The sequence below is a fragment of the Pezoporus occidentalis genome, unplaced genomic scaffold (genome assembly GCF_034315485.1).
Source record: "Pezoporus occidentalis ecotype Australia unplaced genomic scaffold, CSIRO_AGI_Poc_V1 ctg193, whole genome shotgun sequence".
Lineage (NCBI taxonomy): Eukaryota > Metazoa > Chordata > Aves > Psittaciformes > Psittacidae > Pezoporus > Pezoporus occidentalis.
The window spans coordinates 1,018,018-1,039,931 of NW_026913782.1; the positions used below are offsets into that span (position 1 = coordinate 1,018,018).

At 38.5% G+C, this 21,914-nt stretch overlaps 1 protein-coding gene across 5 annotated transcripts in view; it reads right to left on the minus strand.

Annotated features, from left to right (window-relative positions):
- Positions 1-21,914, minus strand: part of ATP2C1 (ATPase secretory pathway Ca2+ transporting 1) — a 66,637-nt gene that overhangs the window by 25,962 nt on the left and 18,761 nt on the right. The window contains exons 2-9 of one of the 5 annotated variants that reach the window (XM_062617194.1): positions 21,751-21,901; positions 8,303-8,437; positions 7,189-7,299; positions 6,138-6,254; positions 4,470-4,559; positions 2,087-2,122; positions 1,143-1,204; positions 668-776 (exon numbers count right to left, since the gene is read on the minus strand). In XM_062617194.1, the coding sequence (XP_062473178.1) occupies positions 668-776; positions 1,143-1,204; positions 2,087-2,122; positions 4,470-4,559; positions 6,138-6,254; positions 7,189-7,257 (483 nt within the window). In that variant the 5' untranslated portion in view covers positions 7,258-7,299; positions 8,303-8,437; positions 21,751-21,901. Of the gene's footprint in view, positions 1-667; positions 777-1,142; positions 1,205-2,086; positions 2,123-4,469; positions 4,560-6,137; positions 6,255-7,188; positions 7,300-8,302; positions 8,438-21,689; positions 21,902-21,914 lie in introns of all 5 variants that reach the window. The other 4 variants (XM_062617192.1, XM_062617193.1, XM_062617191.1 and 1 more) reach the window with 4 other exon arrangements.

Consider the following 21,914-nt stretch of genomic DNA (forward strand, 5'->3'; position numbering starts at 1 on the left):
AATCTAACATAAAAGTAACATGACATTATCCAACCAAAATAAGCAAGATGAATATATATATACACACTTCATTTTTAGAGAACCTACAAGTACTACTACATTGCTATTGCTTCAACTCAAGCACTTCCACCAGTGCTAATGTTAGGAATCAAACAGTAAACTAGAAGTTGGAACAACACACACTTACAAAGTAGTATCAGAGAGAAACGAACATGCTGGCACTATTTCGATTTTCTTTTTTTTCTTATTATTCCAGAGATATTATTATTATTACCAGAGAACACCCAAACAATACCCTAAACATTGATATAAATAAAGACCCAAACACACCTGCAACCAGCTGCCAAAATATTATTCAGACTGAAACCAATCATTTTACATGTTTAGCATGTTGTAAAAAGGACTCAACCAACAGTTCCAAGACTCATTACTACATCAAATTGGAACATTCTTTCCCTCTCATGTTTTACAACAAGAAACTCCACATCTATTGTAAGAAATGCACAGTTACACTTGGGAAGTAATCCTTCCAAAATTTCTATCAAAACAGTTAGGAATTCCAACCAATAACACTTATTGCACTTCAGTATTCAGGGGCTGTCTTCTCTTCCTCCTTGTCCCACAAAAAGAAAAGTTATTAAATATTAAAACAATAGTAGGCATATACCTCAAATAATCGTAGATCAGCCGGGACTCTGTCTCCAACTGACAGGCAGACTGTGTCACCTGGGACTAAATCTCTTGCAAGCGTGTGTTCTACCCGACCTTCTCGTACACTGGAGGTAAAAACACAAAGAGCAATAAGAATGTTTCCCCCCCCATTTTGCCCAAGAAAAGCATTCACACTGTTGACTACACACTGCAGTGTTACTAGTTTAATGAAGTATTGTTTCCAATTTGCTGCTTGTTTCTTAGACGTTGCACATTACTGACATCATTTGAAAGGTTCGGAGAAGAAACGATGTGGAGTAATTTTTTACACTCACAAAACAATCTTTAAAATGAGCAAAAGCAAGCATGTTTTCTGTCAGCATAAAAGCTTGATATAAAGGCAGTAAGTTCAGTAAAATCTTTTTCATGCACTCATTTCACATTAAACTTTATATGACTTAATTTAGGAGAAAAGATGTGCGATTACATACCAGTGGCATTCTGGAGGCACAAGTTTACTAAGCTCTTCAAGAGATTTTTCTGATCTGTACTCCTGCAGAGACATTGAAAAAAATCAGATGGTATTTTTAAAACAGGCAAAAGTTAAGCCACAATGAAATACATCCACATCCACTGAAATTTACCTTACTAGTAGAGTTGTGTTAAAGTAATATTCCAACCTAAAGCATAAGAGATGCTCCTCAACAGTCCTGTATTAGGTACTTACAGCAAGTACAGACCAAACAGTGAAAAATATTACAGATTTACCTAGAGGCATTTCTTCTGACAGAATAGCAGAGGTCCTTTGCATTCTCCTTCAATATATTCAGGTCTTTGTAACACTTGTAGTAATGGTTCTGAACTCATGATTAAATTCTACAGTTTAACGAGTCAATGCCAAAAATACTGTGTTCGTGCTGTTTTATAAGAGAGCTAAGGTAACACAACTCATCTCTAAATCAATAAACAGGTTACAGGATTAAGGTAACAAAGATATGAAACACAGACCCAAAGCAATTCTGGTTTAGGCACACACTGAGTAAAACTATTTACAGAATGAAATCAACTTTTTATGGCTTAGAAAATTAAAGACTATTTTTTTCTTAAATTTCTATACAAAACTGAAGCCACAGCTACATTTTCAAAACCTACGTTACATGAAGTTAAATACTTAAGCACTTCTGCACTGCTTATTCCGAGTGTTTCTTTACAAGTACTCTTTTATGGCTGAATATAATATCAATATAGATGCATAAATGTCAATGCAGTTAAAACAGGACAAATAAGGCACTTTAAAAGAAGGCACAAGACCTAGATGAAAGCACAGAGCATTTTACTCAACCATGCATAGTACAATGCATCAAGGCAGCTACTTCAGTCTGATAGAAGAGTTTACATAAAAGCAATAATCTTATTTGGTCAACAGATGTCTTACCTGAACAAAGGCAACTGTAACAACAATGAGTATTGCCTGCAAGAAAACAAAAGCAGATGAGATAAAACAATCCCAAATGGCCATGAAAGTAAATGACCCCATTTGCTTTTGCTCAGCCTTGTTACTACATATGTTAACAAATATGTATAACTACAGAATAATAATAACCATGTAATATAATAACTACATGCTACATTAAGAATCTCATTTGGAAACAGACCTTCTGATTATCAAAATCACTCCATATCCCTTGGGTCTGTTAGAAAAGCAAACCCGTTTTCTATTTACATCTGCTCTGGTGATGTTCAAGACTCAACAACCTGATTTTACTAGAAATAGTAACTAGATAGCAATTTTGAAGAAAGACTTCCTCTGCTTCATGTTTCTAAACAGTGAGCAACATACAGCAGTGGAGAGAGAACCATGACACGAACAGAGAAACTGGTCTGAATGGAGAGTGATGGGTGTTTTCTGTGAACAAAACAGAGCTAGGAATAACATGTTAAGCGGTACAGAAAATCCCAGATGTGGTTCCATTCAAATAAGCAGATGACAGAAAGACTAAGAATGAACTGAAGATTAGGAGTCATAAAATATCCCAGCAAGGAGACCAAGCGAAGAACGAGACTCAAACTATGCCCAAGATTCCCAAGGGAGACAGGGCACCAAGTACCCTCCAAACAGCCAAGATACCAGAGATCTCAAACAAAACTTACAAAACCATAACTTCCATTAATTAAGCCTTCAAAATGCACACAGCAACTGCTAAAACATCAGATATTACCATTTTGCAAGAAAAAAAGCTTGAAGAACTCTTCACCAAATTGAGAACAAATCCAGTAACTCTGTCTTGTGATGCTAATGTTAGCCTCACTAACTGAAGAGTAGAAAACCAGTATATGTACTCCATCTTTCCATGGAGCATTTCCATCACAGCTACATGTTTCTTTTGGAGGCAATATCTCTCCTGCAATGCATGCTACCCGACACAGCTTTGCACTCCTAGCCTCACATCAGTCTCTCAGCTTGCATCTATGCACAACGGCTTTCCTCAAGAAGCCAATATCCTCCAAATGGAAAAAGGTATGGTTTGGGGGTTTTCCCCTTAATCTTCATCAGTTCCCGGTCCAGATCAAAAAGTTTTCCTACAACTCTTGAGCACAACATATAGTCATAGAAAAACTGCACTATCATCTGAAAATGAAGTGGAAATAAACATTCCCTAGGTGATGTAGTGGGCATTACTAAGAACAAGACTAAATAGTAGGTCAGTAAGAAGTTAAACAAAAAGCACAATTGACGAACTCAACCCCACTTTTCCTTCATGTTTTAAGACACCTCTACCAATGTTCATGAGGCTGTTAAAGATTCCTTCTCAGGTTGTGGCACAGAATGAAGGAATTATTGTTCTCTTACTCTAACTGCCCTGTTCTTTTCTCATTGCCATGCTCAAGAGGGTTAGGAAAATAGACTTAAGGGCACTAAACAAGGAAAAAACATGAAATAATTCAGCTTTCAGTCACGACAATTAAACACCTTCCATAATACTGTAATTGACCTTAGGGCAATTTAGGAACACAAACCATTCCAAGCTAACACTGTAAGTGAACACATGCAATTCTGAATTTGAATAAAGAAGCCACATAGTTTATCTTCCAAAGAAAATTATTCTAAAAGATGAGAGGGGTTAGGGGCCAACCTCCAGTTATCTATAGTTAGTTAGATAGATAAGGAAAATTCAACATATTGAGTGTGGAGGTCGGCCAAGACAAAAAATAGCTAGAACCTGCCTCTGGCCAGAGAAATCCCAGCTTTCAGTTATCACCTATCACCCCAAAATGGTCAAAGGAATTGTAACTTTCTTCTCTGTGACATCTGCAATGACAAATGCTTTGCAGTACTGTATTTGGTGTGCTGGTTTAGCGCCCTGTTTAACTGCAAACTTCTACCAAAAAGTAGAAATCATTCTACCTTCTATCTTCAGGTTACTTCTTCAAGTTTCAAAAGATTCCATCTTTAAAGTAAGTTCACAGAAGGATTATGTTGGTTTCAGTTTGAAATTAAAGCATAATTTGAAGACACACAGATGACACCAAAAACCTGTTCCTCTGAACAAATGACTAAAGATAGGCATTTCAACCAATGAGAGATTAAATATGCGAAATGCAGCCAGACAATTACTGATGTATTTTAATACATACTACTGCTATCAGTCAAGAAAAAAAAAATAATCTAGTCACAAACAGATTTAATGACAGCATACAAATCAAATCCATTAATTATAATCAGGCGATCCCATCCCACACTGGCATTCATGGGATGTTCGAAGTGTGGTCATGCATTCTGAAGCGCTCCCAGAGAAGATGAAATTTTAGTTCCTTACCACAGTGATACTGACAGCATCATCAAACTGATGCATTACAACACTGATGACTGCAGATGCCAGGAGAAGCATAATAAGGGGATTTTTAAACTGCAATGAAACAGAACAACGATTCAGCAAGACTACTGACAGAAATGCCATTTTATCTACTTCTCAAAGCAGATCTGATCGATCTCTAAAGCATCCTATTCTAGAATTATTTCTAACCTAACAGTGCAAAGAAAATCTGATTCTGTACAGTTCAGATGTTTGAGAGGCCTGTTTTAAATAAAGACTTTGAATAGTCAGTATGTGATCTATAACAGGAAAAAAGGTTTCTCACATTTCTTGATTCACATTTTTAAGACAAAGAAAATTGTCTCCCATATTTGTTTATACTGTATTTTAAAATACAAAAAGCCTGAAATACATTATAAATGTCTGATGTAACAAGCTGATCCTGTTCCCAGCAACCGATCACTGTCAAGGCAGCAATATACTTCATAACTTTCAGTACATGATTTCTTGTTTTAGAAGACACAAGTTTTCCTTTTAGATCCTATGCTTTCTTCAGACTAATACTGAAGGATCTTGCTTCTACATGGCAGCTGTTTGCTAACATGGTCTAAAAACCAAAAAAAAGTTACAAAACATTTATATAATTACAGAACACTCTAAAAGCACAGGATAAGCACATTCAAAGCAAATATGTGCTTAAATCCTACCTACAACAGACTTTGATATATGCTTTAGAAGTGTTCTGACACATCTGGCTGATTTGCGACTGCACATAGGAAAATACAGCATTAATGCCAAAGGACAGCTAGTATGCGATGATGTTCCCACTGTTGTCATCAGCAGGGAGCTGAATATCCTTTTAGTCTCTGCCAAGTAAAACAGTTTCTCTACAATTAACCATCTATTAGTTCAGGGTCTCCTCTAGAACTTAACTGCACTGCTGCTCAGATATAGATGCAGGAAACATTGTCCGAACTGTCTGACATTAAAGATTCATTAGAAGAACCTTCTGCGTGGAAATTTGCTGTAAATACTTCGTGTAGCATTGTAAGTACCTTGTGTAGGCTGGGAGGAAGGAGTAACGCTTCCACACAGTTCTGAAAAGCTTTGTGTGCCCACACGAGTGCATGCGTATGTGTGTGTACACATGTGTGAATGATAAATCACATTGATAAGAAGACCATTCACACTTGCCTTTTGCCAGTTCTGCTTAACACAAGAATCAAGTCTGGCCCCACCTCAGTTCAAAGGCAGCAGGTTTGGGTTCTAAGATTTCCTCTGTCTAGCAAGTTATTCATACTTCATATTCCTTTTAAGTATTTACCAACAGTCATAGGCATTTGCGTTTGACCTTAGTGCAATTCATGCTCAAGTCTTTGCCTACAGGGAACTTTATTCTGCTTATACAAGCCGCAGGCTAGTTCTGAATGTTACCCTTTGGCTAGTTATGAACATACATTACAGAACAAATCATATGATTAAAGCACTGGCATACACCTAAATAAAAAGCTTTTTAAATTGGTAAATTAGTCTACAAGCTCCTATTATGCTAGTTTCCCTACTTTTATCAGAATATGCTCATGCACGTGAAACCTAAGTAAATCAAAATGAAAAGCAAAACTACTGACACATATTAAAGCCAAAAAAAGCAGAAAGGACAAAAATCTTAACCTGGGAAATGTATTTTTTCCACAGTGGTTCATCTTCACTAATATCGAATTCATTCCACCCATGGAAGGCCCGTCTATGACAAACTTCACAGTTTTTTAGGCCATTCTGAAGATTAGCCTATTAAAGCATGCAAAGAATAACAGTCAGCAATTACACTTCTGAACAGTTATAAACTGCACTTCAAAATAAATTCCAACCCCAAACTATACAGCCTGAGACTATACAAATTTAGCAATATTAGAAATACAAGCTTGGTACTAATGTTAGTATGACAATAAAGCTAACCAGCTGCTATTCTAAAACTCAATTTGGCAGTACTTCAGCGATTCCAGTAGACATTCAAAGAAGAACTACAGAAGCAGATGCTGCTTCACATTTCTAAATGATTACTGGTCTTCCCTGCAGACAACTCTACAACTAGCCAAGCTGCAGCCATAATTCAGAGTCTTGAGGATTATGGCAGGAGTTAAGTTACTCAGCCAAATGACAGAAACAGTTCCAAAGTCCTGAGTTGTCAGTGACCAGTATTTATCGTGGTGCACTCCTCAAGCAGTCAAGCATACAGAAAATGAAAAAAGACCATTTATCATGAAAATTAACCCAGACTCAATGCTTCATAAATCTATCAATGGGTAGCTTTCTCAATCCCGTTTCTCCACTTAAAACGGAGGCTACCAAAATAAATTAAGGACATTAAGGATTCCTTAGAGAAACGGAAGCAACAGCAATGAAAAAGAGGCCAGAATTCTATAGGAAGATTGACTCTAGGGTTTTTATTACCAAAAAGCAATCTTCAAAGCATACAGAAACCCAAACGCTTTCAAGTTGAATCCCATCCCCCTCCAAATACGTGATTCTTTGGAAAATGTCAGAGGCTAGAGCATTTTGAGTAACAATTTGAAAACCAACCTTCTTTTAGAAGTAGAAAACAGCCAGCATCAAACTGCATGACAATGCCTACACTTTCAATGACAAGATCTGTCCTTAAGAAATACCAAATACATCGTTTGGTAACATCAGCACATTCTTAAGAGATACAAAAACCACTTACTTGCAGAATGCTTGCTACTTCATCAACTGGCAATTCACTTGCTTTTTTTGAAGACAGTACAGGAATCATTGTCTCATTGTCACCATCAGGGATTTTTTGAAGATGTGCAACCTAAGAAACAAAACCAAAGTCTGAAGGGAAGGAGAGCACTAGCATTTCATTTCAAAACACACGAGTAATGCAGTATTAAGGTCATTAAAATGTTTGGGGTTTTTTGTAAGCATTGCACTTTAAAAAGTATCTACAATTCAGCCTATTTTCACACAGTACCACCTGGAATAATAAAAGAAAACACTGGATGTGCAACTGCGAACACTGATTTCTGTAATGATATGTTCCATGATGACAAAATCCTAACAGTTACATATATTCATAATCCTTTAGCTCATTATCATCAATACCTGGTCAGGAAGTAATCACTTCAGGTAAATTCCATTCCCTGCCCCTACTTTTCTACTCATTAATGAGGGCAGCCTAGATAGGCCTATTTACATTTTCTAGTATACAAAGAAAGGAGAAACAACATTAAGAAGACCTCAAACAAGAGCAGAGATGCAAGTGAAGTCATAAAACTTGACTACAGTAAAAAAGCTTCAAGTCAATGCTATGAAAAGTAATGGTTTCCTATCAATGGAGGAAGCTAAAGTTTCGTGAACTGCAGAACAGCACAACAGCAACACTGAGCACACAGCTCAGCACTGCTCTGATATTTAATGTAGTGTCAAGAGTTTCCACATTCCTGCTTATTTAATAAGCTGAACTGATACTTTCTTCCCCATCACACCATGCACACATCCACCTTCTCCATTAACTGGAAGACACCTGACATGCAAACACACACTCCACAGAAATGGTTTTCCCATTACACTTGCACACAATTTTAGTTTTATGCTTTAAAAAATAATGATTGCCCTGTATAAAACTCCTCTTTGAATGCCGACACTTAAAATATAAAGTACTTCAAGATGACAATACATTAAAAAAATTCCAGCATTTTTACACCCTAAAAAGGGTAGGACAACCTTCATTTTCCATACCACATGCTGCTTGCCATGTACTCAAACAGAATAGCTGATATTAATTCAACTCAGTAGTTGTTTTTCTATCTGCTTACCTACATAGACTCCACAAAGGCTTCTTCCAGGGGGCCAAGGAAACAATGAACAAAGGTGAACGTGCTATGGTTGGAACTCCCATGCTTTTGCTTTCAAGAGAAAGCCTTGGGAACTCTACACTTGCCATGTAGCTCCTAGTGAAACAGTAAACCATCAAGACTTGCTCCTTCACTGCAGCTCTAAGAAATCAAGTCTAGAGACCAAGATGAGAGGCAGGGCAATATGGGGTAGTGTGTTTGAGCTCTTGAACCAGGGTATTATGGCAGACAAAAGAACTGCACCTTAGCTGCCCCACTCAGCTTTCCGTGGCCTGAAGCCAGTGGGACTGAGCAGCTGGGCTGCTGGAGCGCAGCTCATCAGGGGCCAAGCACGGGAGCTCAGATACGCTCTGCCACACTTTCACTCCAGTTCCCGTATTCTGTTATGCAAAAAAGATTTGTTTTGTTCTTTACCATCCTTTCCACGATGCATTTATGCAATTAAAAGAATTGGATAGTCTGTGATCCAATTTTTAAAGTACTACAAAATATGTGACTTAACTACACTCCATCGCTGGTTAGGTATTTATTGAAATCATAAGTATATACACTGCAGTAAGTCTTCTTTATAAAGGATGGTGAATATGCATTATTGCACAATATGTACATTTACAAAACAAGTTACTTCCAAATGCTTTCCCATGTTTCAAATTATACAAGAAACTGAGTCAAAAAATATTTCAGACATGGCTCTGCAAATAACAGATTCCTTCTCAACATTTTATGTATATTGATATTTTCACATATCTATTTATGTATATATGTGTATGTGTATTTAAAAGAACCATCAGTTTCAACATCAGAAGAAAAACCAAATCCTGTCATGCAGACAGCTAGCCCTTGATTTAGCGTACCACCACTTTTACCAGCACCCATGAAGCACGTGATGCTCACAAGACTGAATCCCTAGCAAGAAACAGTTTCATTCAAATTCACCTACTCTGCAATTAACACATCTAGTGACAGCTGCTGGTAAGCCTACGCATACAAATCTATACTAAATCAAATCAATTCTCAGGAAACTGCCATTAGAAATTATGACTTTTCACACTTTAAATGATTATACTTTTATGTGGAGATATATATATTAACCTTCTGTTTCAGTTTTCTCAGAGCACATTTTTCTAAGCCAAACATTCACCCAGGATTTTGCCACGATCTCCCCGCTTTGCTGAAATGCCCTACACAATGACTAGCTTCTATTCTTTCCTTTAATGTTTCCCATTCCAAGTACTAGCTTTTGATTTTTATTGCAAATAGATACCACATTCTTGCTATTAGCCACCAAACACCAGTTTAGGGCTGAAAACCATTAAGCCTAAGTGCTATTTCAAAACAAACCCAGAAACATATGCCTTTGACCAAGATGACTCCACATTCTCAACAAACATGCTTGAACAACCCAGTCATCCCAGTAAGGACATGCAGAGCTGAACTGACAGCCATTAAATTTTAGTGCTGAGAAAACCCTTTTTTTCCTTCACCAACTGACATGGCTGCTAAACACAAATAACAGTTCAAGAAAGGTATCTAACTGATCGTTTCTCTAATATTATCAACTGGGGCTTCAGAAAGTCTAATAAGCTTTTTAAGGGCATTTTCATAAGGTAAATATCCTCAAACAGAAATGTTAAAAGTACCCTCAGAGATCATCAGCCTTTTCCAAATAAATCTCCATTAGCACAGAATTGTGCTACAAAGCTGATTTTGCCAATCTTTTTGTGACAGGACTCAAAAATCCATTGATTTTTAGTATGCTTCCTTCACGTTACCTCCCACTTTTATGAGGAACACTGTGTACTGTATGCAATGAAAAGAAAAATAATCTGCAGAGAAAATCTGGTTACAGGATTAGAATAGGTAAAAACTCAAAGATCTTTTCATAGGCAGCTCCCTTCTCTAGAGTGGAATTATATACTGAGACAATTCTGGATGGATCCTAATCTAACTTCTCAAAAGCCTCTACAATCTCTGTAGCTTACACTATTCTTGTAGTTAGCGAATAACAGTTTCAAACACCTATCACTTTGCCACAGTTACATTTAATTGCTTAGCCAATGAGATCCAGATCACTTTTCATCACTACCTTCCAAAATATTAAGTGGGCTGTGCCAAGCAATTTAGGAGGAAAAAAAGAAACGCTTGCTACATGCTGGAACACAATAACTATATTCAAGCAGATAATTCTGCCTTTTTTTTGTGCATTATTTCCACAAATCAAGAGGAAGATTACTTCTCCAATACCGCCAGCAAGTGCTGTACAGTCCTTTAGACTGCATACTGGAGATGTGGGCTTCTACAGCATCTTTTAGTGTATCCAACAAAGCTATCCCCAAAACCACAGTGTTCTGTATTAAATGAGTCAACCCACGTATATAGTAAGCTGTCTTAGATGCCTTCCCACCCTATGGTGCAATTAATTTTCAAGCATCTACCAGCTGATACCTTAAAACACTTCAGTACTTTGTTGCAGGCCAAGTTTTTATATGGATAATTGGGCTAAGAAATGATACTGGTCTATGCAGCTATAACAGACGGGCAGAGAAGCATCACCACAGAAGCTTCTGAAGCTGTGACTACAGCTTCCCATTCCTCACTTGGAGCTAATCCTACCAAGGAACAAAGAAGCAGGATGTTAAGCAACAAAAATAGCTGCATCAGGAAGGCCTTTTCTCGGTCCACTTCCAATGTACACACCACCATTTCTAGGCCAAGAAATACGCATCAATCACACGACTATGGAACTGTGACCAAAGTGTGTTTATCAAAGTTAATACAAATTTGCCTGGAAGGCTTACACGACCAGAAATTCAGAGTTCCCTTCTGTTCTCTCTGAAGAAGAATCCAGTTAACTACTTCCCAGTAATGTGTACTGCTTCTACTTCCTCCTACACTACCAGAGTTTGCTTATCCTCTTTTTATCATTATCAATACCAAGTGTCAGCAACTTACCTCTACCATCTGGTTTCTCAGCTTACCAGTAGAGTCCATTACCCATCAGCAGGGCTCATGAACACTGCAGTACTTTCACAATTATTCTTAAGGGGAAATTTTAGCTCTGCTTGCTCAGAGAATGCAAATGGCAGGAACTACATTCACTGAGAGCAGTCTAAAAGTTTTGACCACCCTCGTAGTAAAACCTGTTTTCAGACAAAGCCTGTGACCAAAACCACGTTGGCTGATTAGCTACTACCAAGTCCTGTAGACATTACATGCAGTTTACTCAACTGATCTACAAGTGCAAAATACAAAGATGATGTAGAAGCAAAACTACAAAGAACAGTAAAAAAATCCCAATGAAATTGCAGTTGAGGAACTAAGAAATGCTGATTCTTTCTTTGAGAAGTTCCTTCAGAAACCTGAGACAGGAACACATCTGGATTTAAGGACTCTGCTCTCAGAAAGAATTGCTTACCCCACCATACAAGAAGTCTCCCTGGCTAACTACAGGTTAGTACAGCTAGTTCTCAGGAAACACTGTGGCACAACTGATCCGTAAATAGATGACTGGAAGCACTGACTCAGCCTGCTTTCCAGTATTTGCCTTTTAGCCATACCTATCACTGTCGTCTGAATCTTCCCATCCATCTGAACTGATCAAGTCAGCCTGAACCTATGCATTACTCCCCTTATACTGAACCCCTTTCCAGCCAACTCCAGTACTACCGAATACCTTTCAACTTCTTTGTAGTGATCTACCTGTAAGAACACTACTGTATGAGCAATTAATGACCCATATCCAGGTATATGCCTCTATAGCATGGATACCATGTGATCACTACTGAATCATGCTGTGTGTAATCAATACTAAAATTAATGAATGCACACATAATTAATGCATAATCAGTAAATGTGCATTTTTAATCTTAAGTGTATGTATAGTACATTGTCTTTTCCCCTTGGAAATATTACATGCACCTGCTCAGGAACTGCAGCTTTATTAATGAGATAGGATATTAAAACTTGCTGTCCCTTGGACAACATTCCAGACCCAGCTGCTATCAGTGACTGATGAAAATGTACTGTGAGCAAACCCCATAAGAGTACTAGTGAACTCAGAGCAGACAAGATCTACAGTAAGCCGTGCCCTGACCAGAGATCCATCTAAAGCTGTATCATCTGTGGGTTCCCAGCATCAGAAAGGACATACGATTTTATACCTTGCCATCACCTCTTCTGAGTTATGAATACTGATTGGCCTGGCAAGTGTTTGTGCCTTTCTCATTGGGATCCCGAAAGAATCAGCACCTCCTCACCCACCATAAGAACTAGATTACATTTTTTGTCTACCATCCCCACACTTTAAAAAACAAATCCTCTTCAGCAACAGAACAAAAAGGTGTTTCACTGAATACAAAACAGACTGAAACTTACAAGCTTCTCATTTCCCGAGATGTTCTGCATGATCAAATCGTATGTAATACATACAGAAAGGTTTAGAAAGCTCAGATCCTACTAAACATGTTCTGCTCTAGCTCTGTACAGTTCAGAGCCAGGATGGCACGTGTGGAGGGGTAACAGCAGACAGACAACTACTGTAGACATTTGTGCATACAGTAACATAAAATACCAAGTGTTTACCTTTTCTGCACTGTCTGGCATCCTGAAAACACACAGGGCTAGAGATCAACTAGATGTCAGTGGACAGAGGTCTGAGCCTCTGCGTGTATGCACATGGACTTTGGGAACAGCTCCTGACAGGCAAAGACTCTTGGCTGTGAGAGGTATATTTAAGTAAAAGACTCTACCCAGAATTAAAGTAACCCTCTTTTTCAGTATGAAGCATCAGTGCAAAGCCTTCCCCTACTTATTAGGACATTGTGGCTAGAGGTTTTGGAGATCCAGATCTTCAACCATCCTACTATCTTCAGACTCTCCATTGAAATAGGTCATTGCTAAGCACCATGCCTGTGATTCCAGAGTCACTTTCTAACAATGTCCTCAAAAACATCTATTTCACTAGCTCTTTCTGCCATCTTTGTCTCCCCCATTTGTCTAGAAGTCAGCATGTTCCCAGACCCTTGTCCCAGCCACAGAACAACGACCAAGGGATCACAACACACAGCAAAAAGCCAAGCCACAGAAAAAAGTACTGAGCATGCTCAACAGTTAGAGTAAGTCCTAGACTAACTTCACATTCAGGAGCAAACCCTAGATGCACGTAAGGATTCCAGAAGCAGAGACAGAGAAGAGCATACAATGAGCCCTCAGACCATTCTAGACCCAGCAACGCCCAATGTGGTTGTGACCATCACGCAACTTCCTCATGGAATTTCTCCAGGTTTTAACAGGAATTAAATCCCCAGAGAAATTCATCAGTTACGTTAACTGAAGAAGCAGGTGAGAGTAGGTGAACGTGGTAGATAGAGATTTAATAAAACAAATAAAAATCAATGCAATGAGTTTACAAACTATAAATGGAGTCAAGCTAGAAAGTTACTTTCATTAAGTAAATTCAATTTTTTAACATCTTATGCTTGGTTTATGACCAAATTTAGCTATACTTCAAAGATGTGCATAAAATTGGAAGTTACATACAGGAAGTCTTCATGTATACAGACCGCACTGACAGATTTGTGCGTACCTCACATGATTGTATCACAAAGACCAATTACTTCCTCTATTCTCAACTAGCAAATTCTCTAATGAGCCTCAAACCCCTGTAAATTTAGACATGGAAAATACTCATACTGCGACTGACCAATAAGCCCCTATACCAGAAGGCCCAGAAGAGATGGGCAAGGGTGATGCTCCCATGAAGCTCAGAGCATAATGTACGGTGTGACTAACTACAGCTATTGCAAAGAGGCTAACTTCACCTCAGCACAAGGAGGACTGGAGGGTGTCCTTCAGATACACACACTTGATATTAAACCATTACACCCTCCATACGTGGATTATCTAAAAGAACCTGGTCAGAGAGCATTGTACTCTGAAAAACAACCTTATGGAAAATAATGCTGCTTTCTTAGAGCAACAAGTGCCAAACACTCACTCAACACACCCATGACCAATTTGCAGCAAGAATATTTTCCCTGCAGCTGCATAGAGCTGCCCCTTTCCACCCCCAGAAGGTTGAAGCCTGCAGACTAATGAGGCACTTGTTTTCTACCAGGCACTATTTGCTCAGGGTAAGAGATATTTTCTGAAGGCTTTGAGCTCACTGTCTACTACCTTCATTTGAATGGACTCCTTTGGTAAAGCGTGATGATTTTTCACGTCTGGGGGAACGGTTGCAGCAGCCCCTGTATTTTACTATTCAAAGAGATTTGTTCCTATTCAATGGTATTTTTCAAGTTTTACCAGAAGTCCCCACATCAAAGGAAGTGCACACAGAAAAGTTCTGTCTCTAAAAAAAGCCAGAAGGAAATAGAAATACCAATTTGCATTAATGAGTTCTCCTTGCAGAGTAATTTCTATCCTGGAAGGTCACGTAATTTCAGCCCCTTGCTATTGTGAGTTATCTTGTCAGATTTTACAGAAAAAGGGTGAGATTCAATCTGGCACAGACACAACCCATTAACCGAAGAAACAGAAATACCCACTTTATGAGAACAACCTGCTAAGCTGCCCCAAAAGCCTGAAAAAAACCTGCCTTGTATTCCAGTGCGATTTCACCAGTGCTTAGGACTTCCACTATGACCAACAACCAGCCATTGGGTAGAGGTGTACTCCTTGGTATACAACACCTCTGTGTTTCTGACCAACTAAGAAGCTGAAATCTGAACAGTGGCAACAACCATCTTAAATTTCAAGGTTTGCCCAAACTTAAAAGTTGTAAAATATTCAAGAAAGAGACCTATCCCCAACTCTATCTAGTTCAGGCAGCATAATAAAGGCTAAGATGCTCCCTTTAACATCCATCTTATTAACTCCACAGTAGTCTATAAAACTTGAGAACTATTTTAAATGCTTCTAAGAAAACATTTCTCTGAGAAACACATTCCACAGCCCCAAATACCTCCACAACCTCCACAAACTTTCAGGATGTTCCACCATGTCGTCTTTAAAAAGAACTAGAAGGGAAAATAGAACATACAGTTCAATTGAGGGTACCAGCACAACAGTAAAGCTGGGCAATTTTCTGCAATCACTGCATATACCATATGGTTATCTTGCAAGCCATGTGAATGACAACTGCCTGCTCTCTAGCTAGAAAATATATACACAAACAATGATACTTTAGTGTGACTGCAGTACTGTAGATCACAAGAACCACCCAACACCACTTCATTTTCCTTTAGCCCATTTATATACTATACAGTTGAAACAAGAATGCCAAACATTCAAACTTTGTATTCAATCACTACAAAAGATTTACCATTTAGAGCATTTCTGTATACTTTGGAGTATGTACTACGATCAGTCTAAAGCCTGGTTGCCAAAAGGTGAGCATCAGGGTTACCAAGAATGCACTGCAAACACATCAAACCAATCCGTATTTGCTTGGCCAGAACATTCAGCTTTGATTCTTCCTGTTCAAAAAATCTCTTGGAACAGTGGAAATGTCTGCTTGAACATTTCTCACATTTGTCATTCATCAGGAAAACAAAATGAGCAGAATCCTAAGCACAGACTAAAATGATCCAATCAATGCTAGTGCCCTGATGAAAGCACAGTGTACGTATAATAGCACTGGGTCAGTTGAGAAACCCCTCATCCATGAAAGAGAGCACTGATGGCCACCTCTCACTTGACTCCAAATAGCGCACAGCTCTGCTTAAATCCAAATTCACATGAAGCCTTTAAGAAGTTGAAGGCCAAAAGAACTTTGCTTCTATGTATCAGTCATTTATCTTGCTGGAGAGTGGCTAGAAGAGAACATTTAAGCTTTTGGCTCCTCTCCAATAGTCTGCTTCTCTCCCGTAACATTCTGAACTGCTGAGCTTCCCAAAATTAAGGATGGCACTTGAACAGCAATCACTAATAAAGAATTTTAGCACCTTCTGCTGCACTACTTACGTAGCTGTAACATGCGCAGACTTAGTTGACGTATAATTGTATTAAGAAAACATATCAATATGTATTTGTTTAAAATAACGAATGAGACTCCAAGACCCAATAACTGATGATATCCTCGTAGCAAAGCAGTTATTTCATAATGTGACAAAATAAATTTCCAATTAAAATAAAAGTATCTCAAACTTACAGTTTACAACAGTTCTCGGGACCAAGCTAGTGTCAGTGCCAATTTAAATGCAAACATAACACACCGCGTAATTACTCTACTTCTGGTAGTAAGCTTTCTTATCATTAGTACCAAGAAAGCAGCAAGACTGTATTCACCAAGGGGTTCTTTTTGGTGAATTATGTATGCAGAAAGAAGCACTGCAAAAATTTTGCACTTAAAGTATTTGTAAGCGAATTCTCTAGACTGCATCTGCTAACCCACTACCCATTTTATCCCTTCCAGTTGTTGAGAGTAAAATGGTTACAAAACAAACAGCTAGAAACAGATGCCTGTCCCAAATTCATACCTCACTGTATTTCATTTTCCTTCTCTGCTCTGCACTATTACTTCTAGCTTCTATAAACCACACTGCAATCGCCAGTTTTATCACCTGTTGTCAATTAAATATCACCTGATCTCCTTCAACAACTCAAAAGCAGGTCTCAATCAAAATCTACTTATTAATTTTACTCTTGCAAAATTCCACTGTGGCAGTACATGGGTGAATTTACATTGAACTGAAACTATGATTACATAAAGAACTGAGTCAAGTTAATGGCCTGCTTATGCTAAAAGGAGATCTTACTCCTTTGTCCTTGACTGCTTTCAACATCAACTGGATGCTTCACGAGCCCATTCAACTACCTAATTCAACAGAAAGCTGTCCAACGGGGGCAAGCAGAAAGAAGGGCTGGGCTAACTTGCCTGACAGCCAAGACAACACCTACAGCAGGAACACAGCTAAGAGCTGGAACTTCTTGCAGCAGTAATGAGACCATTTCATTCAGTACTACAGAAGAGCATCCCAAGATCACCACATACTTGCCACTGTCCACCAAAAAAAAGCAAGCAAAAATATTTCTCTTCAGTTAAATTATCTACCCTGAGAGCTATCTGTACTTCCCTACCACCACTTTTTTCCTGAGTCATTAAGACAAGATCATGCCCTAGACTCTTCACATAAACAAAGGTAGCAAAATAACTAAATGTACATTCTGCAATGTCTTACCTCAAGCAGACTCCATGTTAAATCACCTGCAGATTATTACAGATTAACATTTCTGATTTATCTGCATGGGGAAGAAAAGGGGAAAGCGAAGTCTTGAACCATCTAATGGTCCATCAACCAGGCAAACAGATTAAAAGATGACACTGGCCACTTAGAAAATAAATCTATGCTTCTCATGCAAGAGAAGTGCTATGTTAACTTAGTGGTTATTTAAGTTATCAAAGCACTGCTAAAAGACAGGAAGGTATCTACTAGAGCTGGTCTTTACTAAAGACCCTCCACTTAAAGTTTCTCACCTTATCCTCCAAGTTAAACAGAAGAGATGCAGATGCGACTTTTTTGCCAACATAAGTGAAAGGTATTGGGTTCTAATTAATTTTCTGCAAGCCACAGATAGGTAAGAAACAGTACTCAAGGAGTATCAAAATTCTTGTTTCACCTATTAGTTTATTAAGAAATCCTCTACATGTAAAAGGCACATAAACTGCTGTGATAACACCAAGTCAGTCCATTTTGGATTTCCTAACTTTTTTCCATCACACATTTCATTCTGATTGCTTTGGATATTACTTTCATGAACAATTGATGATGCCATTCTGGAGCACTTTAAATTGCTTTCAAGTCACTGCTGCCGCAGGCATCCCTTCCCCCTCTGTTGTCTCCTGCATGTACCCACACTCACCCCTTTGTCAGTATTTACAGCTGGCTAATCCATGATGAGCCAGTCCAGGGTGCTAAACTCACTGTTCCCAGACAAGAAAATCTATTCACTGATCTTCAATCTGTTAAATTTAGGAACTAAGCCCATTTTCACCATTTAAGAAAAACACCCATGAAATTCATTAGGAAAATTCAATTGCTCTTCAAGCACATGACAAACAAAAACTACTCATTTGTCACCTCAGGATTATGTGAAGTATTAAAGCCTCTTTTTCATAGAAAAAGGAAATCTTGACTTATAAATCACTACTCACCCAGTTGTCAAAATTATCTTGAAATTACTACTGACAGACTAGAGGCTGAAGTTAAGTTGTCTTTGAAGATTAGCTGAAATGAACTAGGACTCAAAACAATGAAGGTTAAGGATGGTTTCAGAATCATCATGTCATGTTTTTATTACTTAAAGTAAGTCTGAGCTGAGTTTCTGTACCAACCTGCTACATGATATTTGGAAGATCTCTTTTGGTTTATGGGTGGGAAAATGTTACTCTGACCTGTTCTATTAAACACTTAATGATCTGAAAACAAATGCTATAGAAGGCCTTGGTAACAAATAGTACTCCTATTTAACAGGTTGTATTTGTAACCGTAGTCTGCCCTCAGAGCAGAGAAGCTCAAAGTTGATGTAACCTAGACCATATTCTTTATTTTTCTACAAAAAGGCAGCCTTCTACAAGACAATCCTCACTAGAACAAAGAGCCTGTCATGACCCAAAAGATCACCTGAAAAAAGGAAGAAAACAACCTCAGACTACAATTACAGAAGATTTGTTAAAATGGCCCAAGGGCATTAGTGGAGAGATCCAAAAATTACAGAGTCCAGTTTGCACTCACAGTTATGGTTTGTCTATACACGTCCTCTTAACTTCCTACAGATCAAGAGAAAGCTCTGCTTGTGGAAAGAAGTCACAAATTTCTACCTTTCCAAACAGAAACACAAACATTGTTCCTTTAAGTCATAGCTTTACTGAGGTCAGCAGAAGTCTTCCTATGATGGGAAATTCTCTCTTCCCCATTACCATAAGATACATGATTTTTTTGCGGAAGTTTAAACATCTCAACACAAGAGACAGGAACCACAAAGTCTTGGGACAAACGATTCATTAGCTTAGAGTAAACATACAATATTCCTTATGAATACTGAATCAACACAGAGAAACATCAGTTTTCCAAACATCACTTCCCAATCTTGAATATTCATCTAAATAAGGGGTTGGGGGAGGAGAAAACAACTGCCACCTCTTGCTCAACACCCAAACCAAAGAGCTTTTTCAAACACAAACTTGCAAAACAAAGCAAAATGTTTAAAGATATTCTAACTGCAATCTGTACTCTACAAGATGACAGATTCTTCACCCGTCTCTTGACGAAGATACATTCATCCTCTCAAGAGTGATGGAAAGTTCTAATATGAAAGCTGGTAGTGTCTGGCTGTCTCCGAATGTCAAAAGGCTAAAAGAAAACCCAAATTGCTCAGAAATACCAAGAACACTAAAACAGACAGACTGTTGTAAATATATGTGCCTGTCTGGAGACTGAATTATGAGATAGGGGGGTGGGGGAGTGGAAAGAGTGGAGAAGTAATACAAATGGTAAGAGAATTAAGTCTTTTTAATGATACTGAAGTTTAACTTTTCTCCTACCCCCAGGAGCCTCCTCTATTTTGAAAGCCCCAATAAACCCTAGCATTTAATTCTACCTTTGAAATATGTGTCTGACCATCTTTTAAGAAGTATTGTTGGTTACTTTCATCATACAAATATTACTAATTTTTAAACATAATTTATTTATCCTGTAAGAAACTGAAGAAATGCCATCTTTGTGCTGCCAGCATTCAGAAAAATCAGAAGGGGCTATACCATCATGCATGCAGTTAATTATAAACTGCATCTATGATATACTATTTAGTTGGTAATAGAACTAAAAGGCATTAAAAGCCTTCTTGCCATTTTGGCTTTAGCACACGAGTGTCAGACAGCTACTTCCCCCCCACTGTATTTTTATTCAGTGTTCAAGGCCAGGTTGGACAGAGCCTTGGGCAACATGCTCTAGTGTGAGGTGTCCCTGCCCATGGAACGGGGTTGGAACTGGGTGATCTTGAGGTCCTTTCCAACCCAAACCATTCTATGATTCTATTCAATGGTGTTCTATCCACTTTCCTTCCCTCACCCCCAGCGCTGCCCATTCAAAAACCTTTTACTTGCAATACAGTGACTGAAATGCAAAGGCACTAAAACTACTTCTATCAGCTATCTAACCTCTCAAAACAAAGATCAATCTTCCAGAGAGGCTCCCCCACACTCCAAACTTCCTTCTACCTAAGAAGTTTCATGTTCTTGATCACAAATATTCAGTTGAAAGACACGATCAACAGAATTAAGAAAGTTCTAACGTTATTTTAACATTAAGAAAAAGAGTTTTGATATGCCAGATTATGATAACCCAACCAGTTTTCAACATAGGCCGGACTTCACCATCACTTCTAGTCATGGAAGACAACCATATTTCAGAATGGAACAATTATCCACCCATAGAAAATACTTTAGTTAGTCTACCAGGCACACTCAATCCAGTTCTTCATTCAAGTCAAACTATTAGAAAAGCAACTCTCTCCATAATGGGGTAAGAGGAAAAGGAGCTTTTAGGTTTCACATAACAACCTACAGAAGAGGAAATCCAGCTGCCACCTAGAAAAATCCATCCGATATCTTCAAAGAATACTGATGACACAAAGGGAGTGGGGAGAATCAACAGGTTTTCTTCTTATATGTATTATGTGTATTAACGAATACTACATTTCACTGATTTTTGACACCAAGAGTGAAAACAGAATGGGGGGAGGAGGAATTAAGCTCACAGTCACTATCACCAATGCAAAGGGGCTTTCAAGGTTTCCAGAGTATAAACTGAAGACCAACATGGAAAAAGTGAAACAACTCCCAGGATTAAGTAATTTCCAAACTAGACAGGAAGATGAAAGCATAGGAGAGCTTACAACTCCATACCAGATCTTACACGCAGTAGAACTCAAAACTTCAGCGCCACTTGTTAATTAAATAGTGCCCAAGAGAGCAAAGTTAAGTAATTTTTAAGAACACAAAATAAGCACAAAAATATTTCAGTACAAAACACAACACTTCCCAATTTCACCCTGAAAGATAAAACTCAGGAAAACCAGACAATCTAAGCAAATACCAAGCTCAGAAGCCCGTCTAAATAGAGTATGTCTATTCCAAACCCACAGAGCACTAGAACACACAAGGATATTCTGCATATCTGCCAGGACAGAGCAAAACTGACTATTATCTCGACAAGCAGCAGCACAAATGAAGAAAAGCAATGGTCCTACAAGTCTTAAACCACAAAGCGCAGAGCAAAACTCCTACCACGAGATTAACACAGCACAGCAACCCTGCAGCCCCCTGGAACAGTAAAACATACACACGCACCAGTAGGAGTTGTCACCAAATTGCATGCACAAATCCTCAGTGACTCTGATGAGACCTTTACCTTCATTTTCCATCGAAAGCCGACTTGAGTCGATAGTTACAAAAGTCTTTAGCAACAGCAGCACTGGAGCGGGAGCTGAAAGGCGAAGACAGAGATGCCCCAAGATCCCAGGCAATCACACTGCTCCCTTCGCCCCCACCTGCAGCAACATCTGCAAGGGAAAC